Source organism: Neolamprologus multifasciatus, chromosome 8, assembly GCF_963576455.1.
Source record: "Neolamprologus multifasciatus chromosome 8, fNeoMul1.2, whole genome shotgun sequence".
Classification (NCBI taxonomy): domain Eukaryota; kingdom Metazoa; phylum Chordata; class Actinopteri; order Cichliformes; family Cichlidae; genus Neolamprologus; species Neolamprologus multifasciatus.
In genome coordinates, this window is record NC_140446.1 from 9,413,503 (window position 1) to 9,429,935 (window position 16,433).

General features: G+C 41.6%; 2 protein-coding genes and 1 long non-coding RNA gene across 9 annotated transcripts in view; 2 read left to right on the forward strand and 1 right to left on the reverse strand.

The window, feature by feature from the left end:
• Positions 1–340: 340 nt before the first annotated feature.
• Positions 341–12,536, forward strand: myoz1b (myozenin 1b). Of its 4 annotated transcripts, none has more exons than XM_085169754.1 (6): positions 341–511; positions 3,067–3,153; positions 9,254–9,420; positions 9,519–9,585; positions 9,699–9,885; positions 12,016–12,536. In XM_085169754.1, the coding sequence occupies exons 2-6, from the start codon at positions 3,069–3,071 to the stop codon at positions 12,245–12,247; spliced, it is 738 nt and encodes a 245-aa protein (XP_085025880.1). In that variant the 5' UTR covers positions 341–511; positions 3,067–3,068; the 3' UTR covers positions 12,248–12,536. The 4 variants fall into 4 exon arrangements, with proteins under 4 accessions (XP_085025880.1, XP_085025882.1, XP_085025878.1 ...); XM_085169756.1 differs by having other exon boundaries at positions 9,702–9,885; XM_085169752.1 differs by having other exon boundaries at positions 342–511; positions 9,516–9,585.
• LOC146512476 (uncharacterized) lies at positions 10,596–12,018 on the reverse strand. The gene is made up of 2 exons (XR_014875644.1): positions 10,846–12,018; positions 10,596–10,764 (listed from the first exon to the last, which is right to left on the reverse strand). It is a non-coding gene; the product is annotated as an uncharacterized LOC146512476 (long non-coding RNA).
• Positions 12,537–15,065: 2,529 nt separating the features above from the next.
• The window catches only part of usp54b (ubiquitin specific peptidase 54b), a 62,309-nt gene continuing 60,941 nt past the window's right edge, over positions 15,066–16,433 (forward strand). For 2 of the 4 annotated variants that reach the window (XR_014875639.1, XM_085169723.1), the window contains exon 1: positions 15,066–15,186. The gene's annotated coding sequence lies outside the window, so the exon portion shown is untranslated. Of the gene's footprint in view, positions 15,187–15,343; positions 15,714–16,433 lie in introns of those variants that run through there. The other 2 variants (XM_085169727.1, XM_085169724.1) reach the window with 2 other exon arrangements.

The following is a 16,433-nucleotide window of genomic DNA, read 5'->3' on the forward strand; positions in this document are numbered from 1 at the left end:
ATAATGGCATTGGCATCAATACCAGCTTGACCTTTTAAAACTGGAACAACAATCTTGATGAGACTAACCCTTACACATAAAAACACATAAACAGAAACCTTGCTGTTAGTCAGCATTTCAGTGCTGAACATTACCAGCAAAATGCTATCATTTAAGTTGCTTTTCTTGGAAGTTGCTGGAATGGTTGCTGGAAAATGAGAGACAGATGGGAACAATTATGGTAGAGCGGATAGTTAGATAGATACCTGATACTAAAAAATACATTATTTGTGCTTCATATTACCAACACCACACCCACTTCCCTCTAGACCCTCTACTCAATCCACCACACCCCACCTCACCCTGGTCTCCCACCCCTCCTGCAGCCTTCCAGACAGAGTCTCACTCTCTGCAGGGCGAACAGCAGGGCAGGCAGTGCAATATTAGCACTGGGATACAAATCTACCTGGGAATTTAGATTCCTCATCCTCCGGGACCTTTTGTCTTCGTGTGGACACCCTGGGTCTTGTAGGTAAGACACCGGAGAAGTGAAAATGTGTGATAGCGTCGACAAAACCCATTAAAACCTTTCTCACACATGCCTTGAATGTTTGTGGATTATCTGGTATTGATGGCCACTGAGTTGTCAGATAGTTTGCGATCCTCTAGGTACAAGCAGACAGTTCCAGTTAAATTCGCTGACGTCCTGTGGTCAGCAGATTCTGGCTACAGGAGGGACTCCCATCTGAGGCCTTATGAGCCCTCTGTGGCTGGATGAATTAATGAGTATCAGCAGCAGATGCTCAGCAGTATACTGCAGACTGGACTGTTTGCTATGGTAAAAGACAGCAACTGTTTAAGACAGCCTTTAAATTAATACTGTTGTGTGCATGAATTTGCAGTTGTGTTACTGTTTACACCCTTTTTCACTTTAAGTCTTGAAAAATCAGTTAAACCATGTCAGATCATGAAAGCCAGCTGGTGGACAGCTTATTCCATCTCCTCTCCTAAACTTCTTACCTAACACTGTAGTGCCTGAGGAATCTGGCCTTCTCCGGTGGAGTTTTTAGTTCACGAGGATGTATGTGTGCATTTGGGAATGTGCTGACTGATAGCCTTCCTCCCCAGCTGTCCCTTCGAGATTTATCTGGAGCTAAAACCGGCTGCTCGTTGGGGACAGGAGCGTGTCTTCACTTAGAGAGGCAGTAACAGGACCCAGCGCTTCACTCTCAGCTCCTGTAGTTGCATCAACGCAGCAGTTTGCCTCCATCTTGCATTTCCCAGAGAACATCCAAAAACACCTGTAATCTCCAGTTTTTAATCCACCAGCCACTGACTCACATTAATCACAAGAGTAGAGCTATTTGAGTGCAAATCTGTGTGTGAGTGTGCTTTTGTTGATGTGTCTGAGTGTGTGTGTGTGCTGAATTTCTATGTATGTTTTATGTCGATGACAGTCCCACTCACCAGAGTGCTATAGAACATGGGCTCATAAAAATAGCTCACACAGGACTGAATCCCCGGCTAGGAAACGAGCTTCAATTACAGCAGATGAAAAGCAATTACATTAACTGTCTCCCTGCAGACAGGCGCTCCTGCTTTTTCTTTTAGTAGAACTCACCTCCAGCTTCGCTTAATTGCTTTCGACCTGAGCAATTGACAACGATATACTGCCAGGCTCGATCTGAGTGGTTAGTCAAGACAGGCATGAGCTTCCACCTTTGCTTAGTGTCCATAAGGGAATGCAGGAGATACACTTTATGTTTAAAGAGCACCTTATTTAATTAGGGAGCCCATTAAGATTCTGTTGGGGCTGATATACAACTTAAGTTTGCATCTTCTTCTTAAACATTTTACACTTTTGCTGTTTTACATTTTGTTGCCCGCCACTATCTCATTGCTAATCCTATCATGATGTAAGAAACTTTGGGCAGAAATTCTTAATATTCATTTAAACCTCTCTTAAAGTATATTAAACGAGTCATGACAATTTATTCCTAGGATACAAAGTCTAACACAGAACATAAAAGCAATTATGCCAATGTCAATAAGAATGGTAGTTATTAATTCGCTTTTTTGGTGTTTTTTTCTGGTGGTCAAAGTTAAAGTCATATTTATTTATATAGCACATTTAAAACAACAACTGTCGACCAAGGTGCTGTACATTTAAGATAATCAAAAGAGACAAAAACATAGGAAGACATGATAAAATTAAAGACAAAAGAAACATAAAAGCAAAGGAATAAAAGTATAAAATGAGTGAAGTCATGGAACCAGTGATGTTGGTGTGTATTTATTGGTCCTTATAGTGGTTTATTATAGAAATATTATAAGTATTTTGACCTCCTGGGGTGGTTTAACAGGCTGTAAACTGTGTATAAACTGTCTGGATGGATTAAGTGACTGAATTAAGTTAAAATATCAAAAAGATGAGTCTGATTTTAAGCTGAACCTTGTATCCACCCCAAATGTTTACCTTGGACAGCTAACTATCTTCCACCTCTGCTACATACAAAATCAGTACTTGTATGGACTGATGTTGAGCTCTCCTTTTAGCTCTATTTTTGGTCTCCACCAGCCCCTGAGTGAAATGTGGAAATATGTTGGACAAGAAGCATAAAATAGGTTCGTTACAAATTTTTAGGAGACTGCAGCAGACTGATTAAAGGAGTAATGAGACTCAACAAAATTGTAAAACTGCTGTGAGTGAAAAGATTCTCGAATGTGGAACCAGAAGTTGGTGATAATTTGTCCACTTTTCTAATACATGTGAGAACCTGCATGTTACACATATGCCATATAATTGAATTTAAAATCTGCATTAGTATAGTAAACATAAAAAAAAATAAAGAAATATATCATAACTTTAATATATTGTTGTTTCTGTTCATTTTCAAGAACCCGACTTTGCAAGAGGTGGTTTGATAGGAAGTTCTTAAGGATGACTATTAGATCAAGGAGAAATATTTACCATCAGTATCTCTTTTAGACTGTGTCATGTAATTTTCTCTCTGTGTATAAAAAAGTGGCGGAAGGGTAGACCTGTGATTAATGTTTCAAACATATTTTGTCTGTTCTGTATTTTAGCCATGTCCCTTACAACTCCTGCTCCTTCTAACAAGGGAAACAAGGCCAACAAAATCATCACTGACCTGTCCAACATCAGCCAGAATGGTAAACACACACACACACACATGCACGCACGCACACATACAGCACAATGGCAAAATATTCAGATGCGGCGTATAAACATGAAACACTCTGCTGGTCATTCCAGCTCCTTAAACACTACTTTATTTCCCAAATGATGTGATTATCCCATCTAGTAAATGTCAAATCTTTAGTGCCTGTCTGCTATCTGCCCACTCTACTCATATAAACTGAACTCTGTGGGTGTAAATCATTGCTTTCGGCTGTATGATACCACAATTAAATAAGGACCCGCGCTCATGCACACTTGTTCCAAGCAGTAACACAATATCTAACATGCACGCAGCAATTCCTGGAGGGATGTGGGTCATTATCAGATGGCAGAGCAGCCACAAATCTGTCACCATTATGGGCAACACAAAATATCAGAGGGCGACTCTGCTCGCAATATGTTTGTCTGAGGATGTGTGTAAGCTCCAACGGCTAAAAACTTTATAATGTGTGTGCATTTCTTTGTTTAGTTACACTGGCTGCTTAAGTAGTGAGATTTTACTTTCTGTAAGACAGACACCTTAAAAATAGAAAGTTTAATATGTTCATTATGCCAGATCCACCAGCCCATCTGTTCGAAGTTATGCTGTGCATGTTAAAAAAGTCAATAAACATTATTTATAATTTTAGTGGTGACTCCAAAGTTTCCAAAAACACCAGAAGTATCAAAATAAAGACAGGAAATGTTTTATTATATTCACAGAAAGAGTATAGTTGTAATATTTATTTAGTTTAGTTCACCTTCTCGGCAGATAGGATGTTTTTCGTAATCTCACTTGATAGTGTAGTATACTGTTGATCATGTGATCTTCATTTCAAAGCTACACTTTAACTCGCTGTGATGTTAAAATGCTGCACCTCTGCTCCAGATTCACAATCCAAAGACATCCAGGACAACCGGTGACTCTACACTGCTTTTACTCGTGGTCTAAATAATTGTCTGTATCTGTGTGTCAGCGTCGTGATTGACTGGCAGTTTGTCCACTGTGTACCTCGCCTCTAACCTAATGTCAGTTTGGATCGATTCCAATCTCGTACAAACCTCCAAAGGATAAGCGGGCATAGTTTGTTCTCACAGGGGGACAGTTGGCTGGCTCTGTGGTAACAAAGATAGTTACAGCTCATGGAGAGCTTGTTGACTAACCGTGTATCAAGAAGTTGAGTCCTTGTGGATCTGGAGATTCTCTCACTCCTCTAACACCTCTTGGATGTTGGTATTACCCACTGGTTTGTCTACCATTTTAACAAATCATCTTTCCTTGAGAACTGTCTGCCGTGTTGTATGTGATACAAGTTCACCCACTGGTGATCGGTCCCTTGAGGTTGCTGGCTGTCACTAGGTGAAATCAGTCACAAAGAAGATGCTGCAACAAAAAATCTCCTTGCTGTGGTTGCTAGCAGATTGTCATGTAGTTTGCATGCAAAGCACTCACTAACTACTAGGTGAACGATAGTGAAACCTGAAAAACTGTGATGCATGGTTGCAGCAAACAAGTTTCAAGAGGTGACAAATGGTCTCCTCTCCCGGTTTCACAACTGCTCAGAGAGTAGCCAATATGTTTTTCTAGGCAAGTTGGCAACTTTTGTGCACACTAAAATCTGCCAGTGATCAAAGCAATCACAAGGAGGTTTACCAACTTCTTGGGAAATTCTTCCTTGGCAACTAGTGATCACCTGGGGGTCACTGACCAGTCCCTAGGTCTGTATAAATGGGCATTTAGCAACTGGTTTCCCAGGGACTACCATCAAACTCCAGCAACAACACTCGCCAAACTGGCTGAGGAATGCAAATTTTACACTCTCCAAAAATGATGGACAACTCAATGTCATTTGGTTAACATTCATGTGTCTGCAAAACCTCATTCACCAGCTGCGTAGTGACTCATGTGTCAGCCAAAAGGGGCCTGGCCTCGAATCATGCATAACATAAACCAACACAATTTACCCAAATAGTTATTAACTTGGGCCAAATTAGCTCTAGAGAGAAAAAAAATGGTAACATGGCAATATATGGCAATTTAAACAGTATAAAAGATGGATGTAGCCACTATGACCCCACATGTTAGCATTTTGGCCATGGCTGTGTTGTTTTTTAAAGCTAGACACTTAAAAAAATTAGCTAAATTATTAGCTAATGCTAGTTAGCTTAGTTGGGAATCAAACAGATAGTTGCTAATTAATGCTAAGTAGTGGAAGATCAAACTGCTAGAATTTCACCCACCTAAAACTGAAGCAGAAACATATTAAAGTATACAGGAAGATTTTCTTTATATGAGCTGATAAAATTAGTAGACTCATTGGAACCATCCTCCAAATCTCTTAATTTCTATTTTAGCTGTGTCTTTGTTTTATTTTAAGGATGCTGTCATCCACCCATTTAAAAAACAGAAGAAAACACACCGATGGTGTGTCACAGGTGTCTGTTTTGGGGCCTTTATAATTTATGTTATACCTGCACTGTCTTCAGTTCATTTTTAGCACGTTTAAGGACATTTCTTATTATTGCTATTTAGATGGCATCAAGCTGTTTGCCTCTTTTTAGCCCCACCATGTTTCTTGGCTACCGATCTTACATAGATGCTGAATTAAAAGTTGGATGGCCGGTAATTTTTTCCAGCTTAATGAAGAGAGGAACCATGGGGTAACTTTTCACTTGAGTTGAGTTCTGCTATGTTGCTCTGAATTGGAAATTGTTATTCATGCTTTTATTTTGTTACGTCTGGAACATTGTAATTCACCATTCACCTCCCTGGAATGCCTGCAGATTTCTCACTCAGTCTTCTTAGTTACTCTCATGTCACACATCGCTAATGCTAATTCAGTTACACTGGATCCCCAATGAACTTCAGAGTTCACTTTCAGATTCTGGTTTTGACATTTAGAGCTCTGCATGGATCACATCCTCAGCAGAGGCCTGAGGACAAGTGATCAGGGCCTGCTGGCTGTGCATCATACAAGGCTGAAAACTAAAGGTGACGGAGCTTTTGCAACTGTGACTCTGGAACTCTATCCCCCTGAGCCCGAGATGTGTGGACTTGGTGGTCTCTTAAAAAGAAGCTAAAACTGATCTGTTTAGAATTGCTTGTGGGTAACCTTTCCTATTACTATTTTAACATTTTTGTTGTGAAGCACTCTGTGATACCTATCTTTAAAGCTGCTACATGAATAAAAATTTTACTTGCTTACTTTAAGCCACTTTCATGTTGACTTCATCTTTCAAAGTTGGAGGTTGGTGTAAACCAAATACCTGCAAACTAACAGCATTCCCAAAAGCCTCTCTGCAGGGTATCTGTGTTTAAAGCTATTTCAAAAATGTTAAAATTACACGTATCTGTTGCATAATACAGTATTACTTAAAAAAAGACACAGCCACAAAATATTATTTGCTAAACTCTGGATATGAACTCTGCAATCTGCTCTGTCTGGGCACATGCTTGTATGTGTCATTTAACAATCTGTTGACTTCTTTCCCCATTTGTGTCCCTTGCTGTTTTCTCTATCAGTCCTTCTGCTGTCACATCTGCAGCCACATCTGTATCTTTCCACCAGTTTGTTTTCAGTCGGTCGCTTATTCATTCAAGGGCTTATCCTGCTTATCCCTTATTTTGCTCTGGTTAATTCCACTGGATCTGTCCATCATCCCTGCTGCTGTGTCATTCTGACTGTTTGTGTCATATCTCTGTCAGCCTCTATGTTGTCCATCTGTCCACCCCCTGCCTCGATCAGTCTGTCCAATTTTATTCCAGTCAGCAACAGCCAGCTCCAGTTTCACATTCTTCTGAATTAACACTCTAATCAATATCCCCATGGGAGAGTTCGCTCTGCTCAGCAGCCTCAATTATTCTCTCTCTCCCTTGCACACACACACACACACACACACACACACACACACACACACACACACACACACACACACACACGCAATCTACACACCTACTTGCCCAAGTCTGATTTACGAGGTACTGCTAACAGCTCTCTGCAGCATTGCAATGCCAACTCCCTGCTTTATAGATGTGCTTGTGTTTGTGTGTGTGTGTGTATGTGAGTGAGAATGTGCATTGGTTTATGGCTCAACTCCAGGTGTTATGAATGATATCAGAGTGTATGTAGTGGATGAGAAGAGTGTTTAATGAGGAGCTCTGTGGAGCAGTAAAATCTATCAGATCTCTCCATCACCGAGAGAGGAGAAGCAAGAGGGAGGCAGTGTGTTATAAGGATTTCCCTCCATAAACAGTTCTACCACAAAAGCTGCATTGAAATCCCCCAGTGCACTTTTCTTCCATATTGCTACGGCCTCTTAGCCCCTAGAACTCCCACAGTTTCACATGAACACATCCTTTAACACCACACAGCAGGTTTCTACTCCAATTTATCACTGTAACAATGATCTGGAAGCCTGACAATAAAAACCTACACTTTTGAGACTTGTGCTGTACATCCTTCATTCAATATCAGGCACTTAAATGGACTTTTTAATTTCCCAAATGGGTTTAAGTGAGAATAACTGTACCACTGAAATGGGTGTACAAACAATTTTAATGACTAAAAATTGTGTAAGGTGAAAAATCATAGCTCGGTTTATTTTATTCAAACGGGAAAATGAAGAAAATGTTAATAAAACTGAATAAAATAAAAAAAAATCTGGAAATATGCTTATTCACTGCCAAGTATTTGACCAAACGACCACTTTTTAAATATGAGGGTGTCAGGAGGTGGTTAGCTTAGCTTAGGATAGACTTTGTGGACATTCTTACACTCATTCTGGCAGAAGCAGACTCTTCCCTCCCATTTGCAGCATTTCTGCAAAGTTGAGCAAGCGATCTCTTCTCTGTTGGCACGCAGACATGTTCCTTTAATCCAGCCACTCCCACCCTTAGCTCATTTAGAACAATTTTATCTTTCCCACACGATAGCTACCACTTTTGACAAGATATAGGATACTTTTCAAAATAAAAATTAATATGAATTAAGAATAATGTGGATAAAAATGTAAATGTTTATTTATAACTTCCCTGCAACAAAAGAATAAATGTATGTATGAACATAACCACCAAGATGTCACACATCACTTGTTGAATCCTTGTGTTGTTTTGACTTTGTGAAATTAACACTTGGAGCTTGATTTGAGCATTTTGCCCACCCCGAGTTCAGTCTTTGAAAAAACAAAAGCATATTATTGGTAAGGGATGGATGTGACAGAGAAACCGTCTACAAACATGTACCGACATGTCAATCTTAAAGTAGCAAAGTCTTGAGCTAAGCTTTGTTGTATTTCACTTCCACTGAGCCAGTTGTTGAAATTACTGAAAAATCAGTGACAACAGGTCTATTGGATGGTGAAACATTGTCAGTTTGTATGGAGGAGTTCAGGAGAGAAATGCTACATCTGTCTGTGAAACAAGGTGAAGGCTTCGTCATGGTTGGTGCTGGATTCAGGCCAGTGAAGAGTTTGTCAAAATAGATGAAGTTATAAAGGTAGAAAAGTAAAGTCAAATTTGGATCCACATTGCAAAACCATCTGGATAATACCAGCGATCCCAAACACACTGCCAATAGAGCAAAACCATACCAGGACAGAAAAACACACAGTGGAAGACTATCAGTCATGGACTGGCCTCTCCAGAGCCTGCACCGCAACATTATTTACTCACCCAACCATTGCAACACTATTAAATCCATTTGAGCTGAAATATTGACGTTTCAATGAGTCTTTGCTTTCAGCATTGCCATAATTTCATTGATTATCACTGGTTGCTTTACACTTACAACATTGTATTACGCTGAAAGACACAGTAGCTTGATTTAATGGCATTTCTGGTATTGCAGTGTAATCCAAAAATAATATTACATTACTACACATAATTTTCTCATGTAATGTATTATAAATTTCTTTGCAATTAATTTATTGCACATATTTAACAAATAAATAAGAAACTATCATCACTTTTCCATAACAAATACAATTAATTTGAATGACTTGTCCCTGACATTCACCTTGAAGCACTGCAGCACTGTATTTTTATAGTATATGTGTGAGTTAGGGTAACGGTATCTTCTCTCTGCACGCTGTCAGACGATGAGACAGACCCTGAGGCCTCTGAGTTCGATCTGGGTACCAAGATCAAGACACCCAAAGATGTGATGCTCGAAGAGCTCTCCCTGCTCACGAACAAGGGGTCCAAGATGTTCAAGATGAGGCAGCAGAGAGTCGAGAAGTTCATTGTGACCAATGAGAACATGGTGACTGTGTATATGAGGAGCTAAGTGTTTGTGTTGTCTATATATGTTTGTGATCTGATAAGATTATATCCTCTGTATTTTTAAATATATTTCAGCAGAACCTTCAGAACCTGATTATGTCCCCTCCCCCTGTGCCACCAAAGCCTGAGATGCCAAAGGAAGAAAGTATGATCACAGAAATTCTCTTTTCACTATTTGTGATGCCTTCCTTCTGTTAAAAGTATGCATGTCATATCTGTGGTGCTCACCTCTTTCCTCCCCGTTCCTGTATGTCTCATTAGTAAAGGAGACTGTGGATGAGGAGGTGGAGAAGCAGAAGAAGAGGAAGGACTATGTACGCACCTACGTATCCCCATGGGAACGGGCCATGAAGGACAATGAGGAGCTGAAAGCCACGATGAAGCCTTCCATGCCTGGACCCATCCAGATACACCCAGACCTACCTCAGTACAAGAGCTTCAACAGGTACTGTATTACTGAATGACTATTCAAGTATATAATGACAACAATGCCCAGTGCTTTTTCCCCTTAATCATGAAGCAGTGTTATAGTTTCCTACTTCCCATCTGTTTCCATGGCTTTACCCACCACAGACACAGCCTTTACTTGCTGTATAACATTCCTGATATTTCAAAATGTACTTTAACACTTACCACTGAGCAACATTTGGTCCCCGATGTCATTATCTTAATCTTATTTGAACCATGGATCTCAGTACATTGTAATACAGTTAATAATTCTTGCACAGCTGTGTCCTCTGTGATTAGTAATGGACCTGATTATGCAATCAATCTCGGATGTATAATAAGAAAACAGGCCCCTGGAAACAAATATGTAAAAGTCCCTCATACATGGGAGAACTGATGAGAATGGAGCCTATGTCTTTGTGTCTTGTGAAACTTTTAAATCTCTGTTTGGTCATTGAGACGCTTCTTGAAATTAGTTTAAAACTCTATGAGGTTGTTTTGAGAATCTTTGAGGTTGTATTGAGAGTCTCTGGTGTTGTTTTGTCACTATTTGATGTTGATGTTAGTTTGAGACTATGTTTGTTTTCAGACTAAGGTTGTTCTGAGACTCTTTGCAGTTACTTTGAGACTCTTTGAGGTTGTTCTTGTCACGGTCTGGCCGGCAGACAGCGGGGATGTGAGGGAACGGAGGACCCAGGCGCGGAGCTCTGTGTGCTTAGCAGTGCGTTTATTTACAGTGGTAAGGAAAATAACAGTAAATCCTCTGTGCAATCCCGACTCCCGTGACGTGTCCTCTTCCCAGTGTCAGTGTCCCTTCTCCCCGCTCCTTGGTGTCTGAGCACCCCGTGCTCGCTGTCCTCTCGTCTCCCCGCTTCTCCTGGGGAGATAACAAACAGGCAGCCGTAAGACACACACACAATGCGGAAGAACAATTGTACTGACTGGCCGAGAGACTAACGTGAAGTCACGCAATGATCCCGCGTTGGAGAGAGCTCCACCACACTCTCAAGTAGCTCCTCCGACGAGGCCTGATCAGCTGCAGGTGTGTCACGGACTTCAGGTGTGGCCAATCACCTGCCAGGGCCACACCCACACACCTACACACATATCTACAAGCAGGGAGAACGAGGGACAGCAATACCAAAATACATATATTATAATACTAGTCCATAACTGCTCAGGGTCCCTGGGTCGCAGTTCTCCAAGTCCTTGAGGTTAGTTTTGGACTTTGGCTGTTTTAGATCTTGTTACATGCCAGCAGGCTTGGCTTGATTGTCTCATTTTACTTGAGTGTGAATGACTTCTCCCTTTTACTATTTAGTATCTCTATGTATATTTGTCCTCTATCTATGCCTGTATGTTGGTGCAGACATAGATAGGGATAGATAGCCGATCGGCCCACATTTCAACAGGTTTGAGCCAAATGTTGCAGAGTTGAAGTTACAGTGAACTTTAGCTTAGCTGTCATCGATTCTCCCATGCAGGAGGCCTTTTTACATATTTGTGTCCAGGAGCCTGTTGTGTTGTAATACAATCAAGGTTTATTGCTTATTCAGACCCATTAGTAATGGCAAAGGATACAGCTGCTCTTATGGTGCTTCGAAAGAATTATAAACAGTATTGCAATGGACTGAGATCCAGGGTTCAAGATTAGGATAATGACATCTGGGGCAAAATGTTTGCTCACAGTTAAGTAGAAAAGTAAATTTCTAAATGTTAAAGATGCTGTTTAGTAGGTAAAATCTACATCTCTGCTGAGTTTGATAAAACCAGTAAATTTCAATGCGGCGCTAACACGGCTCTGCATTGAAATAAGAGAGGTTTTATTAGTAGTTGTGCTGATGTCTTTGTCATAGATTAGTTGACTGTGTGGCAGAGGTACACTCTGACATGAGGATACTCACCTTACCACTCTCTAAGCTAGTAATTCTTTCATTCAGTCATCAAAATATGTTGTGAGGAATGAGTATGTCAACCTTAATAGAAAATTGACAATTTTAATGTATTTTGTATGGGTTTTTTTTGTTTTCTTTTCTTTTTGCATTTTGTGTTTGAAAGTTATTAATTTGGAAGTTACTTTACTGTACTGCTTAACACCAAAAATACTTGTCATCCTTTTTCTCCTTAGGATGGCACTGCCATACGGCGGTTATGACAAGGCATCCAAGTTGCTGACCTTTGAGCTTCCAGAGGTCAATGTTGCCACCGAGGAGCCTGAACCTCTGCCCACACTGCAGCCTGACATTCGCTCGCGCCCCTCGTTCAACCGCACGCCCATCGGCTGGGTCTGCAGTGACGACAACTCACACATCCACACAGATCTTGAGATCCCCTTTGACGGAGAGACAGATGACCTGTGATGAGCTTTTAAATTTGCAGCACCTAATAACTCATAAGTCCAGTGAGAACTCCCAACATGTACTTTAATTGTAAAAGAAACTAAACAAACATAAATTATTTAAAATTGATGTGATGGAACAGGACAAATTATCTCCCCTGCTCTACTGTGTGCTGTGTTAGCCTTTAGCCTTTACATCCTCACCTATGAATGAGTCTGTGACTTTGCATATGAGATACTGTGAGACCTGAAACAGACAAACACTCTGCACTCTTAGAACAATTTATGCAATAAACTTCCCCTTTAGAGAATGTCTGCTGGCTTCTCATTCCATATGTGAAAGTAACAAATGAATAGAAAAGGAAGAAAACAACTCAAGGTTGAAAATTTTTACACTAACTCTTAATGACCTAACATGATATTGTCATGAACTGAAAGTTCGCCTAAGGAGTGGACCCAAATGCAGACACCAAGAAGCAGAGGAAACTATTTACAAGAGTGTTTATTTGATAGCTGAGATTGTGAGACAGATTAGAAATGGCTACGGGGAAGTGGCAATTGGAACTGAGAAGAGCGGCCCTAGGAAACTGGATCACAGAGGAGGTTATGTCAAGAGACAGAGAGGCAAAAGGGATCCTTTCGCCTTGTCCTAACAGATAGAGAGGGAGTTATTGTATGGATAAGGAGATGTCAACTGAGAGTCTTTGCAGGTACAGGCTTTGAAGACTCGGGGGGGGGGGGGGGGGTCCAAAACGTGGAGACAATTTCCTCTAAACATAGGGGAGCTGCCTCGTTACCACCATGGAGAGCATAACGAACTAGCAAGGAAAAGCAGGTGTCACAGGTTTAAGTAGCTCTCCCGCTGATTGCTTGCAGAAGAGGCCCAGGTGAGATACAGGAAGCTTCACCCCAAAGGGATGGACAGGAGACCAACAGCCACAGGTGGAAAAACCCCAGACACTTCCACAGACTATGACATATATAAACATTTTTTTCAAACTAACCCATCTAATAGCGATTAAAGTTTGTGGTATAGAAAACTACTACATGAGAGAGAATATTCATGCTCAAAACAAACAAGTTATAAATAACAAAATCCCCAGTTAAAACTATTTGAGACTATTCTTTATCCACAATGATCCATCAAAAAGTGAGGTGAGTATATTTACAGTTAACACAAAGTGTCTCCTCAAAACAAAAAATACCAATTTTAAATTATGTATTACATTAATTGGCAAAAAATGTTCCTGAATAAAGTATGTAAGTAAACCACTGTGCAGTTCATTTTTGAGAAGGGGTAAGTGGAGTATAGAAGGAATATAATGAAAGCCATTCCAGTAATTACAAAGTAAACATTGTAAAGACTTTATGACAAGGACATTGTCCTTGGATAGACCAATCAGGCAGTGAATAATACTTTTAGCTTTTGGATCATTTTATACAGGGAGGCCTTTCTGTACAGAGTTGGCATGTTATTTCCGTGCCTGCATGGGTTCTGTCTCAGTGCTCCGGCTTCCTCCCACAGTCCAGAAACATGTTAAGTTAATTGTTGATTCTAAACTTCCTGTAGATGAGAATTTGATTTGACCATTAATGGTTGTCTTTCTCTGTTGGCCCTGCATAGAATGGTGACCTGTTGAATGTGTACCCCTTCTGTCCCAGGGCAGCTGGTGTAGGCTCCATCAGCCTGCAACCCATAACTGTTTAAGTGGTTATGGATGATTTTGCATAATTGACCAATAGCTATGGGCGTGCTACAACAGTAAAAATGTAAAGTAGCATGATTCAGTAATTTCAGTAATGAGAAGCTTTGATGCATGTAGCTTAAAAGAAACACCCAGCCTGCAAAATATGCAAACTGAAATCACTGTACACAAGATTAGGATCATATTATTTTAGGTATATTAAAAGCACATCTAGGGACAGGCGTTGTAAATTTGATTAGGTTATAAATGATGCCATGTTGTGCAGCAAGGTTCAGGATACTTAACTGTGTAACTGTGCAACACTTATAAGAATTATAACAGGAATGATTTCATTGGTAGAAAATGTGTAAAATTGTAAAAACAACATATGGCTACTGTGAAAAGGAGCATGGGAGTTATATCTAACTCAACAAAAGGCAAATCCCCAGAAATATTTAACTCCACCTTTCTCTGACATGTAGCCTAATATTTCAATACCTTTTTCAATAGTATTAAAACACACTACAGCTACTTAATATTTTCATTTGGAGTGACCTCAGTGGTCAGGATTAGAAATTAGTACATCACACCGACAGGTCAGGGTTGAGTGGTTAGGATACAAAGTCAGAGAGGCAAGACTGAGATAGTGTGGATATGCGCAGAGGATGGATAGCTATTGGCGGGCAAATTCGATTGACCCTCAAGATAAAGATGCCAAACACGAGTAAAACACATCTCTAATCATACATGTTCTTGAAATACTTCAAAGTCTTTCAAGAACATTCATTTTCTCACGCGCACCTCCCAGTGTCAAACTAAACGGTGTCCACGTGACCTCTCACCTGCTCCACCAGCAGTCCCTGTTAGTGACTCTAAACTGGTGCTGGCACGTCTCCAGCTACAAAAACTAAACAGATGTCCTCTGCGTGTTGCTGCCAGCGGGTCAGATACGAGAGAAAAACAGGGAGATCAAAAACAGGTAAGGGCAGAAGGTGAGCCGTGGGATGACATCATCACCATCCTCGCGCTCCACGCGCCTCGTGCCCAGAAGGCGGCGGCATCGGGCTGAGCAAACAGCGTGATAAAAGCGCTACGTCACATATTGGAGCGGAGAGAGCTGGAGGAGATGGCATGGTATCGCGAGAGCGGTGTGCCGCGACCGCAGCGCTGGATGGCGCTGATGGGGACTGGATGCGCCAGCGGCTCGCCCTCTCTCCCTTTAAGTCACACGGTAGGACACGCGATCGGACGGAGACTGGCGGCGACAGCAGCCGGGGTGAGTAAAAACCTGCACACTGCGCACCGCACGGGCTGCAAAACCGCTACAAAGACCGGGTCGAAACGCATGTGACCGCACCGGACAGAGTAGGTGTGCGTGCGTCTCTCTTTTGATATTTTGAGAGGAGGCAGTCAGCGTGTCGGCCAGATGTGATCACCCCCCCACCCCCCACCACCACCAGATGCGCTCTCGTGACAGTCTCAGAGGATGGCTATCTTTTTCTTCCCCATCACCATAATCTCCATGATTATCATCACTACTTTCATCATCATCATTATCATCATCATCATCATCAGGAGCAGCAGCAGGGGCGGGATCGGAGCTCGCTCTGTTGCTCTGTCTCGTGTCAGTTTTATTATTTTATCAGGTGGTCTCGGGTCAGTAATTTTCTCTGCGCAGCTGCTCTCCCTCGTGCTGCACGGCACTCACAGCTTTAATTAGCCTTCCCCATCAAACCAGTCCCGGGTTCGTTTCTCCAGAGTTACAGGTGTTATTGCTCAGGTCGTCCCACAAAGTCTACTCAGGTAAGCTACATGCCACTACTGAGCGCGTGGCTCCTGTGCGCCAGAGCATGTTTTGGCGTTGGCAGTGTTTTTCGTGTACTTGTTGATAGATGGATGACCAAGAGACCGCGGCTTTTTACCGGGACGGATTCACGCTCCGCTGTCATCGCTGGGGGTGGGGGTCTGTAGTGATTTAATGTTGCGGCTTCGATCTGCGTGATTGATGACTTTGGCCCGCGTCAGCGCCGGCCCTCAGCACCGTCACATTATAGAGACGGTGACACAGCCTTCTGCCGCGTGCCTCGCGCACGCACACACGTGAATACCTTAGAAAAAAAAGGGGGAAATAGGGTATAGGCTGCTGGCAGTTCTCCTTGTTTTCCTATAGGCTTGTCATCACGCAGGAGCACGCAGACTTGTTTTTTTGTGTCTGTTTTGCATTCTGGTGACTCCTGAAGTCCCAACTTTTATGCTTTGACCCGAAACCTGCTAACCTTGCAGAGATGAGCATTGGTTGAACAGGATGAAGCCTCCACATGAGGTGTTCAGATCCCACTCTCTCTCTTTTTTGTCTCTCTTTCTCTTGCACTCGGAAGCCCACCGTCACCCTCCAAACTGAGCTGAAATGTCGCCTTGACATTTAAGTTGGTCTTTCTCATCAGTTTTTGTTTTCTGGAGATGAAAAGCTCTGCAAGGCTCCAAATTTAGTTGAAGTTAAGGTTAATATAAACATAAGGGTGT

Excerpts from the sequence above, each read along its gene's own strand:
- myoz1b (XM_085169752.1), top strand. The coding sequence starts at position 3,069 with ATGTCCCTTACAACTCCTGCTCCTTCTAACAAGGGAAACAAGGCCAAC. Across the intron at positions 3,154-9,253 it reads GTCCAACATCAGCCAGAATG|ACGATGAGACAGACCCTGAG; the intron begins GTAAACACACAC and ends GCACGCTGTCAG. Across the intron at positions 9,586-9,698 it reads TGAGATGCCAAAGGAAGAAA|TAGTAAAGGAGACTGTGGAT; the intron begins GTATGATCACAG and ends TGTATGTCTCAT.